Raw genomic sequence first — 24,824 nt, forward strand, 5'->3', positions numbered from 1 at the left:
CACATACAACATTGGTGATTATGAATTGTAAAGGCATAACTTTCAGTTCAATTTTAAATTTAACTCCTTTCGATAGAGTCCAACAACATGGACTCTATCATTTACTCATGACAGAGCATCCTTAAAATAATGACTTAAAACATTGTCCCATAAACATTTTATTTATTGCATTCTATAATGTCTTGCAGAAGTTTATAATCAGTTTTCTCAGTCATTTATCACAAGCACTTAGAGGGGGTTCAGCATTTTGAACCACTTTTTATTCTTAATGAGTCTGAATCACAGACATGAAGTTGACCTAGCCAGGAGAATATTCCTTCCACGTGGTCCTATGACCTCCCCCCCATCAAACAAACCTCTGCAAAGATTAACATAAGCTCACAATTTCTACAGTATGAAAGGTGTTTTTGGAAAGTAGTGTTAAAATTATAAAAGGAGCCTCAAATTTGACTTTCTGTTCCATAAAGTTTCTGCCATCCCCAATCTGAACCCCAGGCTTCTCTGCAGACAGCAATTGGTATCCCCACTCCCTGCTCTCAGCTCAGTGTCTTGGACAGATGAAGAACAAATAAGAGAAAGATATCTTCAAACAGTCATTAAACAAGGCAGTGCTATCGTTTCTTCAAGGGCCAAGGTCTTGTTTAGGGCTCAAGGAGCTTCTATTCCACTGAGACCTCCTAGGCTGGGGCTCTCATAGCGTTACCAAGGAGACCACTTGGCTTGTTAGGGAAGAACTCAGCAGCCTCCATTATCTCCTAAAGTCTTGCACCTTGTTTCATGAGCAATTAAAAATGAAAATATAGACAATGTTCCTGATGTTTTTCTTTCTGTATCCTCTGGATTTAAATTGTGCAATTAACTCTGGTTCCTGTTGTACCCCAGATTCAGTTTATCATCATCATTTGAAGTATTTTAATCAAATAAAGTATCCAACAAATAGAGGAAAAAGCAGTTTAAATCTGCTTTGTATGATAGCAACTCTGCTCGGCCAGATTCTGTTTGCCAAATACCCTCTTGACTTAATTTGAAAACCTGTGTTGGTGGTGTATTAAAGGCCAGGTACGATACTAGCAAAGGGATTGTTTTGTTTTTAGGGTGAAAAATACTTGCTAATTCAGGCACAAAGGGAAGTGAAGCTTTTGCCTTAGAAGTTGGAAGGGTTTTTTTTTTTTTCAAATTAAAGTTCGAATAGGTTTTGTTGTCACAAAGGTAGATGCTCACTCCTTCAACTTTAAGATGAAGATTACTCTTAAAACTGCAAGTAGGAACAGTTTGAGCCACTAGAACACATTGTCATCAGGATAATGTGAAATTACTGAACTGATACTTCTTAAAAGTAGACAGACATGGTACCTGATGTGGTATTCTAGAACCGGTTAGGGTTTCAAAGGATAGTAAATTGTATCCTCTCACCACGTGTTTAGATCTCCATGACCATTTCGGATGCTTTTCTTCTTTTTCTCAGTCTACCTTTGGTTGATATGAGTCATTGAGCCTCTGTGAAAGATGAGTCTGTAGGAGTAGAGCTGCTTCTTGCTAGGGAGGGTACAGCATTCTTATCTCTGGCAATTCACTAAGAAATCCCAGTGTATGCAAGTCTGCTCGCCACCCCTAGGTTCAGGGCACCAGCATCATCCTCTCATCCACCTACTCTCAGCCTTGCCTGGTTTAGCCATTTTTCCACTATGAAGACAGAAGGAGTTTCCTGAAACTCAAATCTGACCACATCAATTCCTGCTTAAAACCCTACTATGCCTCAGGATTGAGTCCAAATGACTTAACACAATTTACCATCCCCGTTCTGATCTGACCCCTGCCATTCCTTCCAGCCTCACTTCCCACCATTCCCCTCCCAGGCTTCTGTGCATCGAGGCTGAACTTCCAGTTTCCCAAACATATCACTCAATCCTTTGTCCATTCAGCAGATATATATGGAGTGCTGAATATATGCTAGGTGCAGGAGTACAGAAGATGAACAAAACAAACAAAAAAGTCTGCTTTATTCTAAGGGAAACAGAAAGTAAGTAAAATATGTTTTCTATTAGAAAGTGATAATTCCTAGATAAAAACAAAACAAGATAAAGATATAAAGTATTCCTCTTGCTTACAGATCTTCAGACCCATGCTCTTTCTTCTATTTGAATAAAATGTAATATTCCATGGTATATTTTACTCAAATACAATATACAATAGAGTATGTTGTCTGTACTCTCTGATTCCTCTCTAACTTGCTCATCCTTTTGATCTCAATTTGGACATATTTCCCTCCTGAAAGCCTTCTTTTTCTCTAAAATTCCATCTTAAAGCCCCTCCTATGTGATTTTCCAGTACTCTCTTACTTTCCTTATCACAGTATGTTTCACTCCAATCGCTATTGCCTGATTAGATGTCCACTTCCCAGACAGACAGTACATTTCTGGTCACCTAACTCATTCACTGTGATATCCTCAATACCCAGAACAGTTCTGATGTCCAGGGAATATTTAATAGCTTCTCCTGCTTATTATTGCAGTCTTACTAAGAATACACAGAGAGTATACCATGCAGAAGGAGTAGCAATGATTAAAAATTCTTGGAATGATCTCATTGCATCTTGGAATTGACAAATGCAAGCTGATACATGTTATTTCTTGAGTCATTTACCTAATCCTGTTGTCTGTGAATGAGTAGTGGGAGGGAACCAATTGCTGTAATAATTTTAAAATTTCTTTGGATTTTACCTGAGTCTAAGGATTTCACTACAGAAGATCCTAAATCTGGCTTCTATCAGATATTGACCAAAAATTCAAATAGGGCTCTTTCTTTTAACAGTTCTTTTAACTTTTGCAGCTACTGAACTTTGGGGTATCAATTACTCAGCACCCATTCAACAAATATTTACTTATTTAAGTGGCACTGTGCCACATACCATGGCACAGAGATGAATACGATATGCTCCCTGCCCTCAATAGCAGTCATATATGGCCACAGTTTTCACACAGGGTATGTGTGCCCATGGGGATATGTGAAGACTTTCCAAGGGGTACACAGGCATAAACAGTGTTAACAGAATCCATTTTTAGGTCCTTAAACTGACCTGCCTGGAATGTGCTTGCAGGGCAGTGAAGCCAGTTCCACTTTTCCACTTACCTTTCACAGTTACCCTATTTCCACTTTCCAAAAGACAGACAGATGTCTGACTCATTCTAAGTTATATTTTATACTGATATGGGTATAAAAATACCAAAGGAACTGTATTAGTCCATACTCATGCTGCTATAAGGACACACCTGAGACCAGGTAATTTATCAAGGAAAGAGGTTTAATTGACCCACAGTTCCGCAGGGCTAGGGAAGCCTCAGGAAACTTACAATCATAGCAGAAGGGGAAGCAAACACGTCCTTCTTTACATGGTGGCAGGAAGGAGAAGTGTGAGCAAAAGGGAAAAAAACCCTTATAAAACCATCAGATGTAATGAGAACTCATGCACTATCACGAGAACAGCATGGGGGACCACCCCCATGATTCAATTACCTCCCACCAGGTCCCTCCCATCACATGTAGGGATTATGGGAACTACAATTCAAGATGAGATTTGGATAGGAACACAGCCAAACCATATCATTCTGCCCCTGGCACCTCCCAAATTTCATGTCCTTGCATTTCAAAACATAGTCATGCCTTTCCAACATTCCCCACAGTTTTAACTCATTCCAGCATTAACCCAAAAGCCAAGTCCATAGTCTTATCTGAGACAAAGCAAGTCTCTTTTACCTAGGAGCCTATAAAATCAAAGCAAGTTAGTTACTTCCTAGATACAATGGGGTCACAGGCATTGGGTAAATACACCCATTCCAAATGGGAGAAATTGGCCAAAACAAAAGGGCTACAGGCCCCATGCAAGTCCACCATCCAATAAGGCAGTCATTAAACCTTAAAGTTCCAAAATGATCTCCTTCGACTCCATGTCTCACATCTAGGTCACACTGATGCAACAGGTGGGCTCCCATGCCTTGGGCAGCTCCATTCCTGTGGCCTTGCAGGGTACAACCTCCTTCCCAGCTGCTTTCACGGGATAGTATTGAGTGTCTGTGGTTTTTCCAGGTACACAGGTGCAAGCTATAGGTGGATCTACCATTCTGGGGTCCGGAAGACAGTGGCCCTCTTCTCACAGCTCCACAAGGCAGTGCCCCAGTGGGGACTGTGTGGCGGGGGGGGCTCCAATCCTACATTTCTCTTCTGCACTGCCCTAGCAGAGATTTTCCATGAGGGTTCTGCCCCTACAGAAACTTATGCCTGGACATACAGGCATTTCCATACATCCTGTGAAATGTAGGTGGAGGTTCCCAAACCTCAGTTCTTGATTTCTGTGGACCCACAAGCTCAACACCATGTGGAAGCCGCTAAGGCTTGGGGTTGCACCTTCTGAAGCAATGGCCTGAGCTACACCTTGGCCCCTTTTAGCCACGGCTGGAGCTGAAGCAGCTGGGATGCAGGGCACCATGTCCCAAGGCTGCAGAGAGCAGAGGAACCCTGGACCCTGGCCCAGGAAACCACTTTTACCTCCCAGGCCTCCAGGCCTGTGATGGTTCGGGCTGCCATGGAGGTCTCTGATATGCCTTGGAGACATTTTCCCCATTGTCTTGGTGATTAACATTTGACTCATGACTTATGCAAATTTCTGCAGCTGGCTTGAATTTCTCCCCAGAAAATGGGTTTTTCTATTGCATCATCAGCCTACACATTTTCCAAACTTATGCTCTGCTTCCCTTTGAATGCTTTGCCACTTAGAAATTTCTTCTGTCAGATACTCTAAATCATCTCTCTCAAGTTCAAAGTTCCACAGATCTCTAGAGCAGGGGCAAAATGCCACCAGTCTCTTTGCTAAAGCATAGCAGAGTCACATTTATTCCAGTTCCCAACAAGTTCTTCATGTTCATCTGAGACCATCTCAGCCTAGACTTTATTGTCCATATCACTATCAGCATTTTGGGCAAAGCCATGCAACAAGTCTCTAGGAAGTTCCAAACTTTCCCACATTTTTCTGTCTTCTTCTGAGCCCTCCAAACTGTTCCAACGTATGCCTGTTACCCAGTTCCAAACTTACTTCCACATTTTCAGGTATCTTTATAACAGCACCTGACTCTCAGTACCATATTAGTCCATTCTCATGGTGCTATAAAGACATACGTGAGATTGGGTAATTTGTAAAGGAAATGGGTTTAATTGACTCACAGTTCCACAGCACTGGGGAGGCCTCAGGAAACTTACCATCATAGTAGAAGGGGAGGCAAACACATCCTTCTTCACATGGTGGCAGGAAGGAGAAGTGCCGAGCAAAGGGGAAAAAGCCCCTTATAAAGCCGTCAGATCTCATGGGAACTCTCTCACTGTCATGAGAACAGGTTGGGGGACCACCACCATGATTCAGTTACCTCTCACCAGGTCCCTCCCATCACATATAGGGATTATGGGAACTACAAGATGAGATTTGGATGGGGACACAGCCAAGCCATATCAGGAGCAATTAAAAATATTAAAGGAAGTCTCCTGTAACTGAGGTACGATAACTCCCCCATTCATCTCATAAACAGACATATGACCAATAAATTATTATTCTTGAGCATAATTATTATTTCCAAATTTGCAATAAACATGTGTTTTGACCAATGAGTTACTGATAAGAGTTACACTATAAACTCAAGCTGGAAAAATATTTAGTACTTAGAGCCTGATGTTAGGAAATATTTTTAAATCAAATTTCAATTTATAGAATTTTGTTGCAGAGAAATAATAGAATGATAATAAAAGATTTTCACATATAAAATTATATTATGTTAAAATAAAAATATATGGAGAAATAGAATGAAAATATAAGCTCTAGAGGTAAAAGAATTTATTTAATAGTTCTGACTTAAATAAGTTAAATTATTCATGTGGGTGTTTTTCAATGGGTGCTGAATGGGCATTAAATGCCGTTGTTATTAGGTTCCCTTAGACACATTTAATACCCAAAAGAGTGATATAGTAATTTTATATTAAAATACCAACATTCACTAATACACTTGACATTACATCTTTTGTAACCACTCACACTTATGATTTTTGAAAGTTATCAGCTCTGAAAAGTGTGAGAAAAATACAGTTTTTCAAAATTCACTGAATGAGCAGTCCACTGACATGTGGGAACAAGGCCAGTGAACAAAGTTGTTACAAGGTATAATAGACACTAGGATAGAAGTTTCCTGTGGGTGTAGGAGGTCTGGAAGATGAAGCTGTCAGTTCTGTTGAGAGAACCAAGAAAGGCTTTCCAAGCAGATCAATGATTTGTCTCAGAAATAAGTAGATAAGGTCATGTGTGTGTGTGCATGTGTGTTCCCAACTTTATTAAGGCAATTCCTCTCACTCTTTTTTGGAGTTATGTAATCCTTTATTATCATTTCCTATGCCCAAACCAAGCCTTACTATAAATCAAGACATTGAAAAGGCCCTCTCATTAGCTCTTTCGGGATGACATGGAAGACAAATTAACTTTAAATGCACTTGGTATATTTGTGATTTAAACAAGAGAGAAGTTTATTCCTAACTTTCATAAAAGTTTGGCAGTTGGAAGTCCAAGGAAGACACAATAGCTCCACAAAATCATTACAGACCCAGGATCCTTTTAGTTCTACAATCTGTCATCTCTTGAGTAGGGCACTTGTCCTCCTCACCCAAGGTAGCTGCTGGAGGTCAAACCATTCCTGCTGCATTCCAGTGAGAAGATAGAATGGGGAAAAGCAAAAGAAGCCTCTCTCAGATGAGTCCACCTTTGCTTTAAACAACCTTCCTGGAAATCCCACACACTTCTGCTAACATTTAGTGGATCAGAACTTCACCAAATGATCCCACCTAGTTGTAAAGGAGGCTGAGAAATGCTGTCTTTATTCTGAATAGCCATAAGCCCATTTAAAAACTGAGGTTCTATGAGTAAGGAAGAAAGGAAATCGGGTAAACGGGATGAACAAACAGGAGTCTCTGGCATACCTGACACTTAATCTTAAACCTAAGGCCATCAAAATGATGACTTGGTGTGATCCTTCCCTTTGTGTAACATTCTTCCTCTAACCCACCAATTACTACAGCACTTACATAACCGTTGTGTTTTCCTTTTGTTGTTGTTACTGCTTTGGTTATTTGATATCCTCACTGTGCTGCCATGTGTCTAATGGCACCTCAAACTCCACATGTCCCACACTGAACTCTACACCTGCTCCACTGCAGCTTTCCCAGTTAATGGGCACTCCATCCTTCTGTGCCCATACCAGAAACACTGGAATCATCCTGCAGACCCAGAAATCAACCACCTCTCACCACCTCTGCTGCTACCTCCCCCATCCACATCTCTATCACCTCTTACCTGGATGAGTGCTATTGCCCCAAATAGCCTTCCACTTGTGTATTAGTGCCTTCTCACATTGCGATAAAGAAATACCTGCGACTGGGTAATTTATAAAGAGGTTTAATTGGCTTATTGTTCCACAGGATGTACAGGAAGCATGATGCTGGCATCTGCTTGGCTTCTGGGGAGACCTTAGGAAATTTACAGTCCTGGAAGATGGCAAAGGGAGTAGGCATTTCACACAGCTAGAGTAGAAGCAAGAGAGTGAGTGATGACAAGGTGCTACATACTTTTAAACAAGCAGATCTCATAAGAACTCACTATCGGCCGGGCGTGGTGGCTCAAGCCTGTAATCCCAGCACTTTGGGAGGCCGAGACGGGCGGATCACGAGGTCAGGAGATCGAGACCATCCTGGTTAATACGGTGAAACCCCGTCTCTACTTAAAAAAAGTACAAAAAACTAGCCGGGCGAGGTGGCGGGCACCTGTAGTCCCAGCTACTTGGGAGGCTGAGGCAAGACAATGGTGTGAACCCGGGAGGCGGAGCTTGCAGTGAGCTGAGATCTGGCCACTGCACTCCAGCCTGGGTGACAGAGCAAGACTCCGTCTCAAAAAAAAAAAAAAAAAAAAGAACTCACTATCACAAGAACAGCATCAAAGGGATGGTGCCAAATCATTCAGGAGAAACCACACTCATAATCCAATCCCCTCCCACCAGGCCCCACCTCCACTATTGGGGATTACAACTGAACATGAGATTTGGCTGGGGAAACAGATACAAACCATTTCAACTTGTTTCTTCCCTTACCCCTACCAAAGTCTATTGTCAACATACACCAAAAGTGGCCTTATTTAAATGTAAGTCATATAATTTTACTCCTCCCAAACCCTTGCAGTGGCTCCTTATTTCTCTCAGAGTAAAAACCAAAATGTTTGTAATTGCCAGAAGGCTGTGCCTGGTCTGGTGTCTCATGACCTTGCTGACTTCATGTCTTCATACTTCCCCTCTCACTGTGCATTGACCTCACAGCTGTTAGCTCCTCCCTTGAGGCCCTTGCTCCAGCTGTTCTCTCTAGAATGCTCTTCCCCCAGACAGGAATGACTAACTCCCTCCTGCCTTCAAGCTTTTGCTCAAATCTCACCTTTCCCCATGACTACCTTACCAGCCCCCACTATATCTGAAAGTGGGGACTCTCAGATGCCCATTATTCTGCTCTTCTCTCCATGCATTTATTATCTTCTAACATGCTATCCAACTCTTTCCAGCATGAAAGTATTTATTATGTTTATTGTTTATTGCCTGTCTCTCCCCATCTGATATGGTTTGGCTGTGTCCCCAGCCAAATCTCATCTTAAATTCTGTGGGAATTGTGGGAGGTACCCGGTGGGAAGTAATTGAATCATGGGGGCAGGTCTTTCCCATGACCTTCTCGTGATGATAAGTCTCACAAGATCTGATGGTTTCATAAAGGGGAGTTTTCCTGCACAAGCTCTCTGTTCACCTGCTGCCATCCATGTAAGATGTGACTTGCTTCTCCTTGCCTTCCACCATGATTGTAAGGCTTCCCCAGCCAGGTGGAACTGTAAGTCCATTAAACCTCTTTCTTTGGTAAATTGCCCAGTCTCAGGTATGTCTTTATCAGCAGTGTGAAAACAGACTAGTACACCATCTCTACCACTACTAGTTCCTTGTCTGTTTTGTTCACTGATGTATTCCAAGCACATATCACAGTGCCTAGAACATAGTAAGTGCTATGTTCATTTGTTGAATGAAATCAAGTAATTTGTTTTCTTAGCAAATTTATAGAAACTCTATGTGAGGCATAGGTTTGAGTGGGTACAAAAGGAATAAGGTCAGCTGCCTACTCATACCTAGCTTATAATGTAGTAAAAGAAAAGGAAGTGCATAAAGAACTCTAATACACATCAATGGGACTGAATTTAATAGGACCCAGGACTTCTGGAATGCCAGAGAAAAATTCAAAAAGAGTATAAGACTCAGGAGATAAAGCATTTGCCTTTGCCTGGAATGATTGCAGATGGCCTTGTGGATGAAGTATTTGAAGTGAAATTTGAAAGGCAGGGGCTGGTTTGATAAGTGAACACAGAGAAAGAGGTGTTTGCAGATAATAAACCACCTTGGGGGGCATTAGGGTAGCAAAAGGAAAGGACACCATCATATATTAATAATTTAATATTTATATTCGTAAGTTATAGTCTTACTAACATGATATCATTTATTTGGACTATAAGAGCTTTGTTGGAAAGGAGAGGTCACAAGATTTTTAGCAATAGAACCAGATTCAGAGGTAAATGCAAGAATTCCAATGTGGGTTTAGAAACTAGTATCTAATTAGAACAATCAACCTTAGTTTTTTTGTTTGTTTTTTTGAACAGCAACTATAGGTAATTTTGGCAAATTAGGTATAATTCCAGGTATTTATCAGCTTGTCAATTTCAGGCTTCTGATGCTTGGATGTGGTAGCACAGAGAAAATTCTTGGGAGGCAGCAAGGGCGGTATGCAGAGCTTAGGTTTGAGTCTGCAGGCATGGGTGAGGCCTTCCTCAGCTACTCACTAGCTGTGTGGCCTCCCTAAGAAACCTGAGTTTTTTATGACCTATGAATTCATGATCAAAATAGTGGAGGGGTATGTGAGGTTTAGATGAGGGCATGAAAAGTGCCTGGCACAGAGTTGGTGATTGATGTTAGTCTCTCCTCTCCATGCTGTTCTTTTCTTACTCTCTGGAAACCACCATAGTGCCCCTATTTCCACCGCAGTTCTGGCCAAAACATGCTTTCATGCGTAATGACTCTTCCACAAAGGCTGTGTTTGCAATCATCTACTCTATTGTCTTTTAATCCATACCAGCTTCCAAGCTAACCCAATTTTCTTGCATTTCCCTGGTGCTCATCTCCAAATATGGTTTCACCAGCAAATTTCCCAAGTATCCTTTTATTCTGTCTTCAGGAAGATTATTAATGAAGATGTTAAGTCAGGCTGGCATACATCACCATGCTTAAGGCCATCTTCCAGACATTTTTGTTCCACTACAAGGGGATATGGTGTCATTTATCATCAGGTCTTGTTACAGCTTTCTGGCCCTTGAAAAACTAACAGGAGGGCACTCATATTCACATCTACTTGAATTAGTCTTGCAAATGAACTCATGAGCGACTGAATTAAATGTCATCGCAGAATTGAACATCTGTTACATCACACTAATCTATCACTCTCTTCTCTCCTAGATCTTTACAATCAAAACAAGTTAGCCTAGCATGTGATTTCCAATCAAGCTTCTCTTTTGTTGTGTGCCCAAGAGGAATTAATAGACCAGTTGATAAAAGTTACAAAATTTAATTACTGCTTCAAACATGGTCAAGTGGTAAATAAAGAATAATGACTCCTTGGCAATTAGTGAAATGAATAGCAATACGACAGGCTCTACAGAAGATGGGTATGAGACTCAGCCTCGTGAAACTTACCTCATAACAAAGTCTTGGAGATAAATGAGTGTGTAGTTTTAGAATCAAGAACAGTTGCAGCTTTCCTGACTTGTGTTTTCCTAATGGAGTATTGGTTGATTGTGTCACTAACAGAGATTCTCTTTCCTCATTTGCTGAAAAAGTTGAACATGATATGGGTGGCTCAGATACAGTAGGGACATGATATAATGGGATGGTTTTTAGCCTCACTTCTGACTCCATTTCGTCACTATATTATTTTCCTTGCTTCTTTTCCCTTACTTTTTAATTGTGGTAAAATACATGTAATATAAAATTTACCATCTTAGGCCAGGCACAGTGGCTTACGCCTGTAATCTCAGCACTTTCCGAGGCCGAGGCGGGCGGATCACGAGGTCAGGAGATAGAGACCATCCTGGCTAACACGGCGAAACCCCATCTCTACTAAAAAATACAAAACAAAATTAGCCGGGCCTGGTGGCAGGCGCCTGTAGTACCAGCTACTCAGGAGGCTGAGGCAGGAGAATGGCGTGAACCCAGGAGGGGGAGCTTGCAGTGAGCCGAGATCGCGCCACTGCACTCCAGCCTGGGCGACAGAGCGAGACTCTGTCTCCAAAAAAAAAAAAAAAAAAAAAAATTACCATCTTAACCATTTTGAAGTGTACAATTCAGTGGTATTAAGTACTTTCATAATGTGCAATCATCACCACCACCCATCTCTAGAACTCTTTTCATCTTGCAAAACTAAACCCTGTGCCCATTTAAAAATAATTCCCTGTTCCTCCCTTTCCTTAGTCCTTGGCAACCACCCATTCTACTTTCTGTCTCTAAGACTGTGGCTGCTCTAGGTACCTCATATGCATGAAATTATACAGTGTCTCTCACTTTTTATTGAATGTTATTTTCTTAGTCCATTTTCTGTTGCTTATAACAGAATACCTGAAACTGAGTAATTTACAAGGAAGCAAAATTTATTTCTTACAGTTATAGAGGCTGAGAAGGTCAAGATAGAGGGAGTTGCATCTTGGTGAGAGTCTTCTTGCTAGTGGAGACTGTGCAGAGTCCTGAGGCGTCTCAGGGCATCACACAGAGAGGGGACTGAGCATGCTAAAGTGTTAGCTCCTCTCTCTTCCTCTCTCATAAGCTACCAGTTTATCTTCCATGATAATCCATTAATCCATAAATAGATTACTCCACAATCCAATCACCTCTTAAAGGCCCCACCTCTCAATACTGTCACATTGTGGATTAAGTTTCAGCATGTGTTTTGGAGGGGACATTCAAACCATAGCAACCATCCTCTTATGTTTTGTAAGATTATAACCACTCTTGAAACAAAATGGAGACTGAATGAACAAATAAAATATTGCCTGAGGTCAAGAGGAGTTCTATTCTGTATCTATGAAGTCAGTGGTAAGGACATAATGTTTGCTAATTAGAACAAAACACAATCGAGTGTAAGAAATATTCATCATTTAAATGGTTAATTGTTCAGATAAAAAGCATATTTAAAATAACAGGTCAAGGGAGAGATTGAATATAACACAGGTTCCCTCAAGGACAGCAATGTTAAGATAACTGAGCAAGGAAGTAATTGTAGATTCCAACTCACGGATTTAATCAGCTAAATGCCAAGGTACTGGTCACAAAGATTACCGGCAGAGCTGCCTGCAAGATAATGGTTCTCAAACCTTAGTGTACACGTGAATGTATTACCACAAGCCTATCAAATCAGAACCATAATTACTGCGACTCAGGAGTCTGAATGTGTCACCAGCTACCCTGGTGGTTTGGTCTTAGGAGGTTCTTAGTGTTAAGAAATGATGGTCAGTGCAGTAGATTAGACCAGAGATTGTGAGGCTTGCCTCCAATCAGTCTGCTAGTATAATCTTGGATTATGTTATGACTATAGTGCCATGGTATCCATTACTACCTGTTTCACTTTCTTTCATTTAGCATGGCCTGACTGAGCTATTTAAAGAGGGGCAGAGGCAGGAGTGAATGATGCTGGAAATAGATCCTTATTCAACCCTGCAGCAGAGGGTCAGCTGTGGGCCCTGCTGGTCTCCCATCATCATCATAGCCTTGAGACTAGACCTCATGGTTGTTTTATCTTGTGGGTTTTGTTTTTTTTCTTCCTGGTCTGCCTCTGTGTCATCAGGTACAAACTGGAGGGAAAATGCTGGCATCCGTGGAGCTGTATTCAGCATGAAAGATCAGTATCTGGCTTCCCTCTCGTTTATAACTCTTTCTTTCTTTCTAGAATATGTCTGTCCTGGAGAATCACCACTGGCGATCTACAATTGGCATGCTTCGAGAATCAAGGCTTCTTGCTCACTTGCCAAAGGAAATGACGTAAGTGCTGCCAAGATGAAACATACTGATGTGCACACAGTAAAGATAAGCCACTTTCTCTAGGGCAGGCTTGGGACCCTTTGCGTGAATGGCAGAGAGCCAGCCGGCTGTGCTTCCTGCCTGCACTGAGCTGTCTATCAGAGGAGATTTGGTGTCAGTTACAGCAACCCAGAAACCAAAATCTCTGTGTGCTTTCAAAGGGCCTTGCACAGTCAATGACCTACAGTCAGGAAAAGGGATAATAAACAGCTCTCAGTTTTCACACGCTTCAGCATCAGTGCTCGGCTTTGCCAAATTCCCGTCCTTTAGTTTAGCAAAATTGTCCTCCCATGTAGATCCAAGTAATAAATATTTATCAAGAAGGAACCCAGGCATTCTCAAGCTAGAGTTCAAAAAGTATGTTTTGTAATTGCCAGTCTTAGCAAAAATAGAAGTCAGAAATTCTTTTCTAAAATGTCTTTTACTAAGTAATTGAAATGGCCCTAGCAGTTTTTTCACCAATTAATTTACCTTATGTCTCTTGCACTTTAAACAGAAGAGGAGACACTCGTTTTCTGGTTCACTATTTGATAGCCATGGTATATAGGCCGAGTCCCACTAAATCCGAGGCCATTGCTTCGTTTTCCTGCCGGCCCCAAGTTAGCTGCTAATACTGGCTTCCAAGGCCACCATTAATTCTGATCTGTTTAATGAACACGTGCAGAGCCCAAGAAACTTAGGTGAAAAGAGGACATAGATTGCTGTACCCTCCTTCGAGACAGGCACATAACTTGAGGTCAAGGACCAAGTGGTATCTCCCAACTGAACAAGCAGCATACTCTGGGTTGTGGATTGATTCCTGGCCCTCTGATTTGATCTCATGCTATTTCCTAGCACCCAGAGGAATGTGAAATTTGCAGGAGTAATTTCAGTTCTGATAAATTGTAACTCCCTGGAACTAAATAAAACCAGCTCTCGTGCATGGAATAAAAACTTATGCCTTTTACTAAAATAATAAATTGCAAAGATTGGAGAATTAAATGTAAAAAGAACTAAAAACTAGAGCAAGAAATCAAGTGAGAAGAAGAAGAGAAAAGAGGAAGTAAGGGGAGAGACAGATAAAGAAGAAAGGAGAAGAAGGAAAGGAAGAATAGTGAGAACAGGAAAGAAGAAAATGCAAGAGAAAGGGGAAAGGACTCTTGGGTGACCAGGCTTCTCCCAGTCAGTACCTGCATTCATCCTGTTACTCAACTAATATTTCTTTCCTAAAATATTCATTTCATGTCTATGGATTCCATTGAAAAATATATTTTTATGTGTCTTTGTGGAACACAGTGTTATAAATTGCTTTTGCCAGAAGAATAATTGTTATACAATAGTATATGTGAAAACTTTATAACAAAAGTCATTATCATAATCATTATTATTATTCCTTCTATCACAGGTAAATGATTTAATGTCATTTTTCTGATTTTAAAGGTAGGGCAGGTTAATTATAAAAAGTAAGGAAAAGTCAGGAAAGTGTTAGTTTGAACTATGTGAAGTTGCTCTTTTTAAGGGCCAAAAATGGAGATTTTTAGCACTTTCATTGATTCAGCTTGATATGAAAGAGAAAACTGAAATCACTAGTAATTCTGCCATCCAGGGATAGTTCACGTTAACCTGGCTAGTTTATTTTTGTTTAGTCTTTTTTCAAAACAAACTTATTTTAACAAACTACGGTTATTTGGGGAACTTATTTTACAGTTTATGTCCTGAAATTTTTTGTTTACTATAAAGACTTTTTTTCCAAATTATTAAACCTGCTACGTAAATTAAAATTATTTTATCAGTCATATGGCATTATTGTATACAACTACTGCCTTTCATTTAGAATTTAAATGGTTTCCAATATCCCAAACTTTGATACTCTGTTTTCTCAGGAAGTATTTGTAGATAAAACTTGTTGGTCAGAAAGGTCTGAATTTTTAAGTTTCTTGTATATTATTCAATTGTTCTTCTAAAAGGCTGCATCTACCTGTATTCCCACTGATGGATTATAAGAAAATGTACCAATGTACCATCACCAAAACTGAGTTTTATCTTTATTATCTTTTTAAAATATTTGCAAATTTGACATTTTTGTATGAATATATATATGCACAAATACATATATAGAGAGAGAAAGTAGTTTTCATTAAATTAGTATGCATCCTTTACTTACAACCAAGATTTCATATATTTGCTGATCATTGCTATTTCTTTAGAGAACAGATTTTTATATTTGGTCTCTTCCTATTTTCCTATCAGTGTTATTCATTTGTTAGAACTCTTTGTATATTAACTACAGCAACCATTTGTTATATGTGGTAAATATTACTTGAAGTTTTTAGTTTGCCTTTTAATTTGATTCATGAAACATTTCACCTAATTAAAATTTTATTTTCCAACTATACACTTAAGTATTCATATTTTCAAAGAATTCATATAATTTTGAGAAGTATAAAGAAGAAAATTTAAGAATCAACCATAATCCCATTATAGATCTTTCCAATTTATTTTCTATGACTATAGAGATCATGCTTTACATGCTTTGCATTTCATTTTTAGCATTAAAAAGATAACATTTTTCAATGTCAGTTACTATAGGTGTACATACTTCATAATTGCACAGTATGAGTGTACCATGGTTTATTTCACTAATCTCGTTATAAATTTTTGTGATTGTTTTTGCCAAGGAATGCTTCATTATCATAAACAACAATAGAATAAGCATCTTTGTAACATATCTTTACTAATTATATCTTTACTAACATGTTAATGTTAATTTGTAGATGGACTGTTGGTCAAATTATTTATGTTCATCAAATGCTTTTTCCACTAATTCCTAAATTACCCTCCAGAAACATAGTACTGATTTATAATCCCTAACAAAGAATGAGGGGAACCATTTTTCTGATACCATTGACAGCATTGGGTATTACAATCTTTCAATAATTCAGCAAATTACTTAGCAATTACTTTTAATCCTCACCAATAAAAATGGGAGAGATAATATCACCTAGTGGTTTGAATTTGCTTTCTGCTATACTAATATTTAATATCACTTTATTTTTTGAGATATTTTGTATTTCTCTTGTAAATTTTCTGTTTTATATAATTGTTTTTATGTTCAGAACTGGATTAAAGATATATGTATGGCTTAAAAACAAAAATGTTCATGGTGAAATTATAAAGCTTTTAGAATATAATGTAGGGAAATTTTTCATCAGAGTTGGGAAAAATTTCTTAAAGAGGAGAAAAAACTAGCCATAAATAAAAAGATTTATAGATTAAACTATATTAACAATTAAGACTTCCTGGTGGCATTGTGGTTCATGCCTGTAATCCTAGCACTTTGGGAGGTGGAGATGGGAGGATCACTTGAGGCCAAGAGTTGGAGACCAGCCTGGTCAACATAGTGAAACTCCCATCTCTATTTATAAATTTAAAAATAAAAATTATAAAAATTAAGACTTCATCAATAGACATCATAAAGACAGCTAAAAGACAAACCACAGACGCAATATTTGCAACACGTAGCTGACAAAGGACCGGTACTTAAAATACATAAAGAACTTCAGAATCAAAAAGAAAAAGACAACTTAACAGAACAATAGACAAAAACCAGAGTAGAAACTTCACAAAAGAATAAGTACAAATGGCCAGTAAACACATGAAAATATGTCTAGCCTCATTAGTAAACAAGAAAATTCATATTAAAACTACAGTGAGTTACATGACATGTCCATCAAACTGGCAAAAAATATAAAGGGTAAGAATGTAGAACAATCTCATCTGCTACTGCTGGGAGTGCAAATTTATACCATCATTTTGGAAATAATTGACATTATCTAGTAAATTGAAGGTAAACATACCCTGTCATCCAATTATTGCATTCCTGAATATAAACCCTAGGGTGACTTCTGCACATGCATAACTGGAGGTATATAATTATATTTACTGTGGCTTTTTTCATAGTAGCCAAACACTAGAAAAAACTCAAGTGACCATGAAAAGTAGAATGGATAATGGAATGGATTTCACTATCAATGGAATTTTATGGAGTGGTGTACACTGTAACAAAAGAGGATGAACTATAGCCTACACATCAACATGAAGGAATTTCAAAAACATAATGTTTAGCTAAAGAAGTCAGTCACTGATACATACCATATAACTTAAAGTTCAAAAGCAGTTAAAATTAAATTGTGTGGTTTAGAGATGCACTCACAGGTGGTAAAATCCTAAGTAGCAAGAAAATTATTAAAACAAAGAACAGGAGAGTGGTTACTTCCGGGCTTGAAAGGAAAGGGGATGTGATGAAACAGGCAATGTGACCTCTGGGATACTGGCAGGTAGTGTTCTTGACCTGAGTGGTGATTACAAGGTGTTCATTTTCTATTTATTCATTAAACTATATATGTATTCCCTATGCACTCTACTTAAATATATTTTATTTTTAAAGGTAAATTTTACAAATATTTATAGATCTTTCCTTTATTACTTTTTATATGTGAGGTAAAGCTCTAACTTGCTTTATCTTTCTAAGATATCCCATTTTCTCTATACCATTTGTTGACTAATATATCTCTTGCCCACTGGTTTTGTAAGTGTCTTAATTATTGTTTTTGAAGTTCCAGAATCTCTTTCTGGTCTATGTATTGTGTTCCAGTGATGGATCTTTCCATCCCATAGTACCATTTACTATTATTCTCTTCATTTTTATTACTATTCTTATGCCCTTTTCTCTCTCCATGCACATCTTCACATATGAACTCTAAAAACACACCACAGATCTCATGATTCCTCTAGTCTTTTGTGTCCTCCCTAAAGCATGCATTTCTATTTGGCTTTCAGGTTTTTTCACCCGTAGGAATGTCTACACTACCACAACTTCGTTTTTCAAGGTTTCAATCACTTTATACGGTTCTTGGCATGCCTCCTGTCCAAGGACGGAACTGGTGGGTGAGAGACTTGCTCTTAGGCAGTGACAGACTGGCACATTGTGTAATAAACAGAATCAAACGCAGAAATTAGATTACAAGCCACCTGATGATGAAATCAATCACCCTCATCAAAGGGATTTGCTGTGTGTGTTTTTCTCTTTCATTCTTGTGGATGCAGACAGGATATTGAACAGCAGCTGGGCTCCTTGATCTTGGCAACAGACATCAACAGGCAGAATGAATTTTTGACCAGATTGAAAGCTCACCTCCACAATAAAGACTTAAGACTGGAGAATGCACACGACAGGCACTTTATGCTTCAGGTAAACAAAACAATAAAAGTTATTCTTTTTGTTGAGTAAAAACACTCAGCTGTGCTACAGTGAGCTATGATTGCACCACTGCACTCCAGCCTGGGTGACAGAGTGAGATCCTGTCTCTAAAAAAACACAAAACAACAAAAATCCACTCAGGGCCATGATCAATAATTTTAGCACATTTGAGAAGGAGTTATCTCCAATGGTATGAGTTAGAGCAGTGACCTATTTTAGTAAAGGCTTTGAAATGCATGAAAGTTATAAGTGGTTCCCCACCAAGCAAAATCTGGGTTTTAGGTCAACAAGTTGATAATATCTCATTTTTCTTGTTCAGTAACTCATTTATCACAGAGTAATCCTGCTGGATGGCTGCATGCAGTAAAGGTCTACCACATTTTGTGGCTTGGTATAAAATCAGCTACTGTGATACCCATGCAATTTTAAAAGTCTGTTTCTGAAACACAAAAGCATATTATATTAACTACAGTACATACAAAAATTGAAAGACAAGTGGCCTCCCTTTACCTTAAACCTATTTAACTTGATTTCCTTTTACTATCTAAACTTCTATTTTCATCTGAGTCTTAAACATGTTTATCTGGTCTTATTTCTAGGCAGCAAAAAATAAAGTCGAACTGAATTGAATTACATTGGGTCAAGTCCATTCCTGTTTTACTCCATGGCAAGCAGCCATTTGTGACATGACAAATTACATCAGGGCAGAGTGGACATCACAAATAAAAATGTGACCTGGTATCCAAACCAGAACCTTCTTTCTTGATCTTCCATTTTCTCTTGTCTTCCTTTTCTTTTGGCTCAAAAAACAGTGAATGGACCCCAGACTCATCTAGATAGAGGAGATGGAGCTATACCTGGAGACTGAATCATACAGTTTTGTTCCAGGCTTTTGTGCTACCCTCTGTAGCTGTCCAAAGTGCTCCATCCTTGCCAGGAAATACCCTACTCCCAGCTGTAGAACTATGACTCCTTCCTTATTTCTTTCCAAACTAGGCTTCTAGTTCCTGAATGCCACAAGGATCAGCCAGGTGTCTGATTTGAGTGACTAAAGCCAAGTTGTGAATAGCTGAAAGATTTGGCCTTTAACACTTGCATTTCAAAAGGAAGTCTTGCTAACTCAAATGCATTCCTTAAGGCAGAGGCTGGAGGCTTCTCTGACACTTACCTACTTCAACATGTACTGGTACCCCCACTAACCAGGAAACAAATATAAACAACTAAATTTGAAAGTTGATATGATCCAAGGCTCTTCCAGACTCCAACATTGCTCTCTGTTCTGTGATCCCATGGAATTGTGTCAAACCAATGAACACTGCTGGTCTCTTGATAGCAGGTGGTGGTTAAAAGGGATAATCTCCTTCTCTGGGAATTCAAGGTAACTCTCATAGGGTCATCATTACTGACAAAAAGCTGGCATCCCAGATCCAGACCAGTGTGAGGCAAGCCAAGAAGGCCCTAATTTAGCTGTGCAAACAAAGCATTCCTAGATTTGATATGACTTCGTTCCCTGACTGGCAGTCTGAGTTTACACATGCAGACATAAATGCCAACACGCATAATTTAAGTGATGTATGGAGTTCATCAGTGTGGCTACTGTGAGAGTGAGGTCCGGATGATCTCACTTGAGCCTGGCCAGGGACCCTGCAACCTCCCTGCCTGCAGGAGGTGGGACTACAGAAGGAGCCAGGCCATGGCTTTCCTTGGCCTGCCCACCCAAGTCTCTTCCAGCAAGCTACATGTCCTTGGACTGTGGCTCTTCTCTCCTCACTGCTATAAAGCCAGCATTCTCAATGCAGGCTTTGTATAGTGGTGAATAAGTGCAGTTTCCTGAAGAGGCATGTCGGGGAGGTACTCTGTAAATATGGGCCTGGTACTGTGAGCAGACTGAACAGCTTGATAGCCCCTTTGGCTTGGGGTGCTTTGCAACTGAAGGAGGATCCTCTGACAATCTCTCCCTGCCCTGTCATTTCTCAGATCGCCTTGAAGTGTGCCGACATTTGCAATCCTTGTAGAATCTGGGAGATGAGCAAGCAGTGGAGTGAAAGGGTCTGTGAAGAATTCTACAGGCAAGGTTAGTAGTGATCCAACAGCTGAGATTTCATTGCCCTGTCTTCTTGTAGGCATTTATCCTAATAAAACAGGAACTGGCTGATCTATCATGACATTTGTTCTTTCATCAACTCTTGTTATCCTAACCTTTCTCTTTAACTCTCTTGGAACTAATCCAACGCTTTTTTGGAAAAAGTTAAAAATAAATAACATTGACGTATTGACTTACTACAGAAACAGGTAGTAATGAGGCAAAATAAAAATGAGCAAAAGTGGGACATTGATTATAAATGGCTATCCTCTGTGGATATAAGAATGTGTGGGACAGTTTGATTTTGACTTTGACCTTCATTTTAATGAGCTAAGTGCAGCCTAAAGGCTAAATGTCGTTTGAGGTCAATGTTTTCCACTCTGACAGAACTTAGACTCCTTTTGTACTCTTTCTCCTTGCTTTCTTAAAAAAAAAAAAAAAAAAAAAAAAAAAAAATTAATGATGAAATTGGACACAGCTTACCAAAAAGTGAGTTCTTCCTTTCAAATATAGTTTCAACAGTGAGGTAGAAGGATTTTGCTCTGAAAAGACAAGTGGATCTGAACTAGGGTATAATTTTTTAAAGATTAACCTCATTCAGAAATAAAGCAATGAATTAGCTAGCAGGATCTTGATGTTGGGTGGAGTATCAGCCTTTAAATACAGCCTTGTTTCTTCAGGCTGGGTTTCAATGTGCAGGATGTTTGTTCAGGCATCAGCAGTGCCCTCATGCTAGTGACAGAATCAGGTTTGAGAGGCTGAGAACAAATAAAGCTTGAAGTGTCCCACATACCAGCTCTGTGGGGAGGTCAAATAGCAACAGTGAGCCTTTTGGAGAAGGCACCATTGACAGATGCGTCAATAACATCGTGATGGCCCCAAAGACAGAAGAAGAATTGATTGAGCTCATGTGGGGCCAGAAGGCTCTGCTCACTGTATCTTTCTCTCAGAATAAAAGGGCTCATGTAACTCCTACAACTCTGTATATAATTTCACTTGAATTGAGTATAAGTGGTTAGAAATCAAAATATCAGGTTGCCCCTAAATAAAATCTCCAAGGAGGGTAAAACAAAAGGAAATATGATGAAATTGGAGCCAGGGGGCTTTAAATTGGATATAATCAATATTTTCTTTACTGTTTGATATGTTAAATATTGAAATACCATAGTGAGAGAGGGGCTAAGATCTCCGGCCTTGCAAATCAAACAATGAGACAGAGGAAAGAGTCTACTCTAGCCCACTTGGTTTTGACTCAATCATGTCCAGCATGATTAAAGTGCACAAGTCAGCATCGACTGCAGTGTAAACCTTTTGTTTTCTCATCCTGCACCTTATTTGGATTCTGAGCACCTTGGGGCAGGACCATGTCACTTAGATAGATAGTAAGGCCCATAGTGCCAGTAAATCAAAGTTGTCAACTAAGTACAGTAAATGGTATCAACCAAGAAATGTAGCCTAGAAGATTTCTTTTCTCGGGCCTGGCATGGTGGCTTACGCCTGTAATCCCGGCACGTTGGGAGGCTGAGGCAGGCGGATCACCTGAGGTCAGGAGCTTGAAACCAGCCCAGCCAAATGGCGAAACCCAGTCTCTACTAAAAATACAAAAATCAGCCGGGCGTGGTAGCACCCACCTGTAGTCCCAGCTACTCAGGAGACTGAAGCAAAAAATTGCTTGAACCCAGAAGGGCGGAGGTTGCAGTGAGCCGAGATCGTGCCACTACACTCCAGCCTGGGTGACAGAGCAAGACTCTGTCTCAAAAAAAAAAAAAAAAAAAAAAAATCATCTTTTCTCAAAACTGCTTATTGTGCTAGTAATATATGCACACATAACACGGAAAAACCTAAAACATTTGTGAGGCTGATCACTAAAAGCAGGCTTTCATGTACCTTCCTTTGGCATGTTTCCTGGCAGAGGAAGAATAGAAAGAATAGATCTAGTCCTTTTTATTTAATAGCCTTATGGTCTAGTAGAAATTCTGCTTGTTTTAAGAGAAGATTATAGGCTGGGCGCGGTGGCTCACGCCTGTAATCCCAGCACTTTGGGAGGCCGAGGCAGGCGGATCACGAGGTCAGGAGATCGAGACCATAGTGGCTAACACGGTGAAACCCCGTCTCTACTAAAAATACAAAAAAATTAATTAGCTGGGCATGGTGGCAGGGGCCTGTAGTCCCAGCTACTTGGGAGGCTGAGGCAGGAGAATGACATCAACCAAGAGGCGGAGCTTGCAGTCAGCTGACTTCACGCCACTGCACTCCAGCCTGGGTGACAGAGCGAGATTCTGTCTCAAAAAAAAAAGAGAGAAGATTAGATTCCCTGGTCATCCAAACTGCCTGTCCTCCCTACTGAATTATTATCTTTTTAATTCTATAAGGATGATTTGTGTCATTTTGATTAATCTTTCAGTTTAAGATTTGGACTCAAATCTCAGCTCGTTCCAGCCTGCTCCTGGCGGGTAGGCTTCCACAGACTACTAACAGTCCTGGACAAAGTATCTTTAATGTGATTCATGATGTTAAGCAAAGGAAAACCCTTAAAATCAAGGCTGAAGACACAGCGGGAAAGGAAAACAAGATCCCATGAATTAGAAAAACTGTTATATTCTCAGAACAGAGATTAGGATTCCAAATACCATATACCTCCCTCCTCTTCCCCAAAAAACCTTAAAAAAATTAGACTTTGTCCTCTTGTGACTATAGATTGATATTATCTCAACCAACCTAGTTTCCCAGAACCTTTTATTGAACGTCTGCTTCCAGCTTTGTCTAGTCCTCAGCAAAACTGATTGTCCTATGTACAAAGCCCCACTGGAGATATTATGAAGAATACAAAGAACTACAGGTAGTCTATGCTTTGTACTCTCAAAGTACTAATTAGTATAGTTTCTACAGGAAAGAAACTATTCAAATTTCCCCTTTATATTCTCTACATTGGTTAGCAAAGTGTCTGAAACATAAGCATGTTGAATAAATGAATAAATGATCTAATTGGAAAACCTCTAATGATAGAGGTCACAGGAGAAGATCCAGTACCTTGAAAGGTAGGATCTGAGCTCAGTATTGAGTGATGTGCATTGTTGTATACTTTCCAATATGGTAACAAGACACATGTGACTGGTTAAATTCAAATTAAAATTTAATAAATAAAAAATAGAGTTCCTCAGTCTTGTTGATCATATTTCAAGGGGCTACCACAGTGGGCAATGTAGAGAACATCTCTATCATTGCAGCAAATCCCATTGGACAGCACAGGTCTCGATAGAATGGAATGGAAGCCACTGAGGCAGGGATGCACCCTGCCTTGTAGACCAGCTCGGTCTCATGGAAGATAAGAATGAAAGGATTGTGGAGGCCCCTGGACACCAGGCTACAATAGAGAACATGACAATGGGTGCCATCTCAAAAAGTGCATTTAGGGCAACGTATATAGTTGAAGTGGAAGAAGAATTGGAGGAAGAAAACTAGCTAAGAAGCAACAACTAAGAATAAATTATCAACACACCAGACCAGGTTAAAGCAGAGTGAAAGGGGGCCAAAAAGGTCGTCTAAGAGGGAGAAACAGGATGTGAAACAAGATTTAAGAGGAAGAAACAAGCAGGGACGTAGCAGGGTCCACAGCCAGGCTCAGATGAGATGGAGGGTGAAGGGAAAGGAGAAGTCAAAGACAATTCCTCCAAGTGTCACACTTGACTGAAAAATCACTATTAACAGAAATATGGAGGTGAGGAATGGAACTGGCTTTAGCAGAGTTTGTCTTAATATTATATGGTGTCCTGGCCTGCCCTCAGAAGGCTACGATCATCTGGAGTTGAACAGTTAGGGTGGCCACACTGCCCTGAACCACTCAGGTTAAGCCCGAATGAATGATTTCCTCACTTCAGCCTTGAGGATTACCAGGGACAAGAGACCCCATGAGGCAGACTACAGTCTTAAAATGACAGAACTGTGGCCTCGATAGGGCTTCAGCTCAATGGTTAAGTGCAGACACTTTGAAACCAAACTTCCTATGCTGGAATCCAGGCTCCCCACTTTACTACTGGTGTGACCTACTGGCAACATACTGGGTCAGTATACTTAATCTTCCCTGTGTCTCCCCATTTTCTTCATCTGTAAATCCCCATTTTCTTCATCTGTAAAATGGGGATTATAATAAGGTTATTATTTGGATTAAATTAACATATGCCTGTGAGGGGGGCTCACACCTGTAATCCCAATGCTTTGGGAGGCTGAAGCAGGAGGATTACTTGAAGCCAGGAGTTTCAATCCAGCCTGAGGAACATAGAGAGAT

General features: G+C 39.8%; 1 protein-coding gene across 3 annotated transcripts in view; it reads left to right on the plus strand.

Moving 5' to 3' along the window:
* Positions 1 to 24,824, plus strand: part of PDE7B (phosphodiesterase 7B) — a 330,410-nt gene that overhangs the window by 298,578 nt on the left and 7,008 nt on the right. For all 3 annotated transcript variants that reach the window (XM_005551917.5, XM_065543434.2, XM_005551916.5), the window contains 3 exons: positions 13,087 to 13,178; positions 18,303 to 18,447; positions 20,434 to 20,530. In XM_005551917.5, the coding sequence (XP_005551974.1) occupies positions 13,087 to 13,178; positions 18,303 to 18,447; positions 20,434 to 20,530 (334 nt within the window). The remainder of the gene's footprint in view (positions 1 to 13,086; positions 13,179 to 18,302; positions 18,448 to 20,433; positions 20,531 to 24,824) is intronic.

The sequence above is a fragment of the Macaca fascicularis genome, chromosome 4 (genome assembly GCF_037993035.2).
Source record: "Macaca fascicularis isolate 582-1 chromosome 4, T2T-MFA8v1.1".
Classification (NCBI taxonomy): domain Eukaryota; kingdom Metazoa; phylum Chordata; class Mammalia; order Primates; family Cercopithecidae; genus Macaca; species Macaca fascicularis.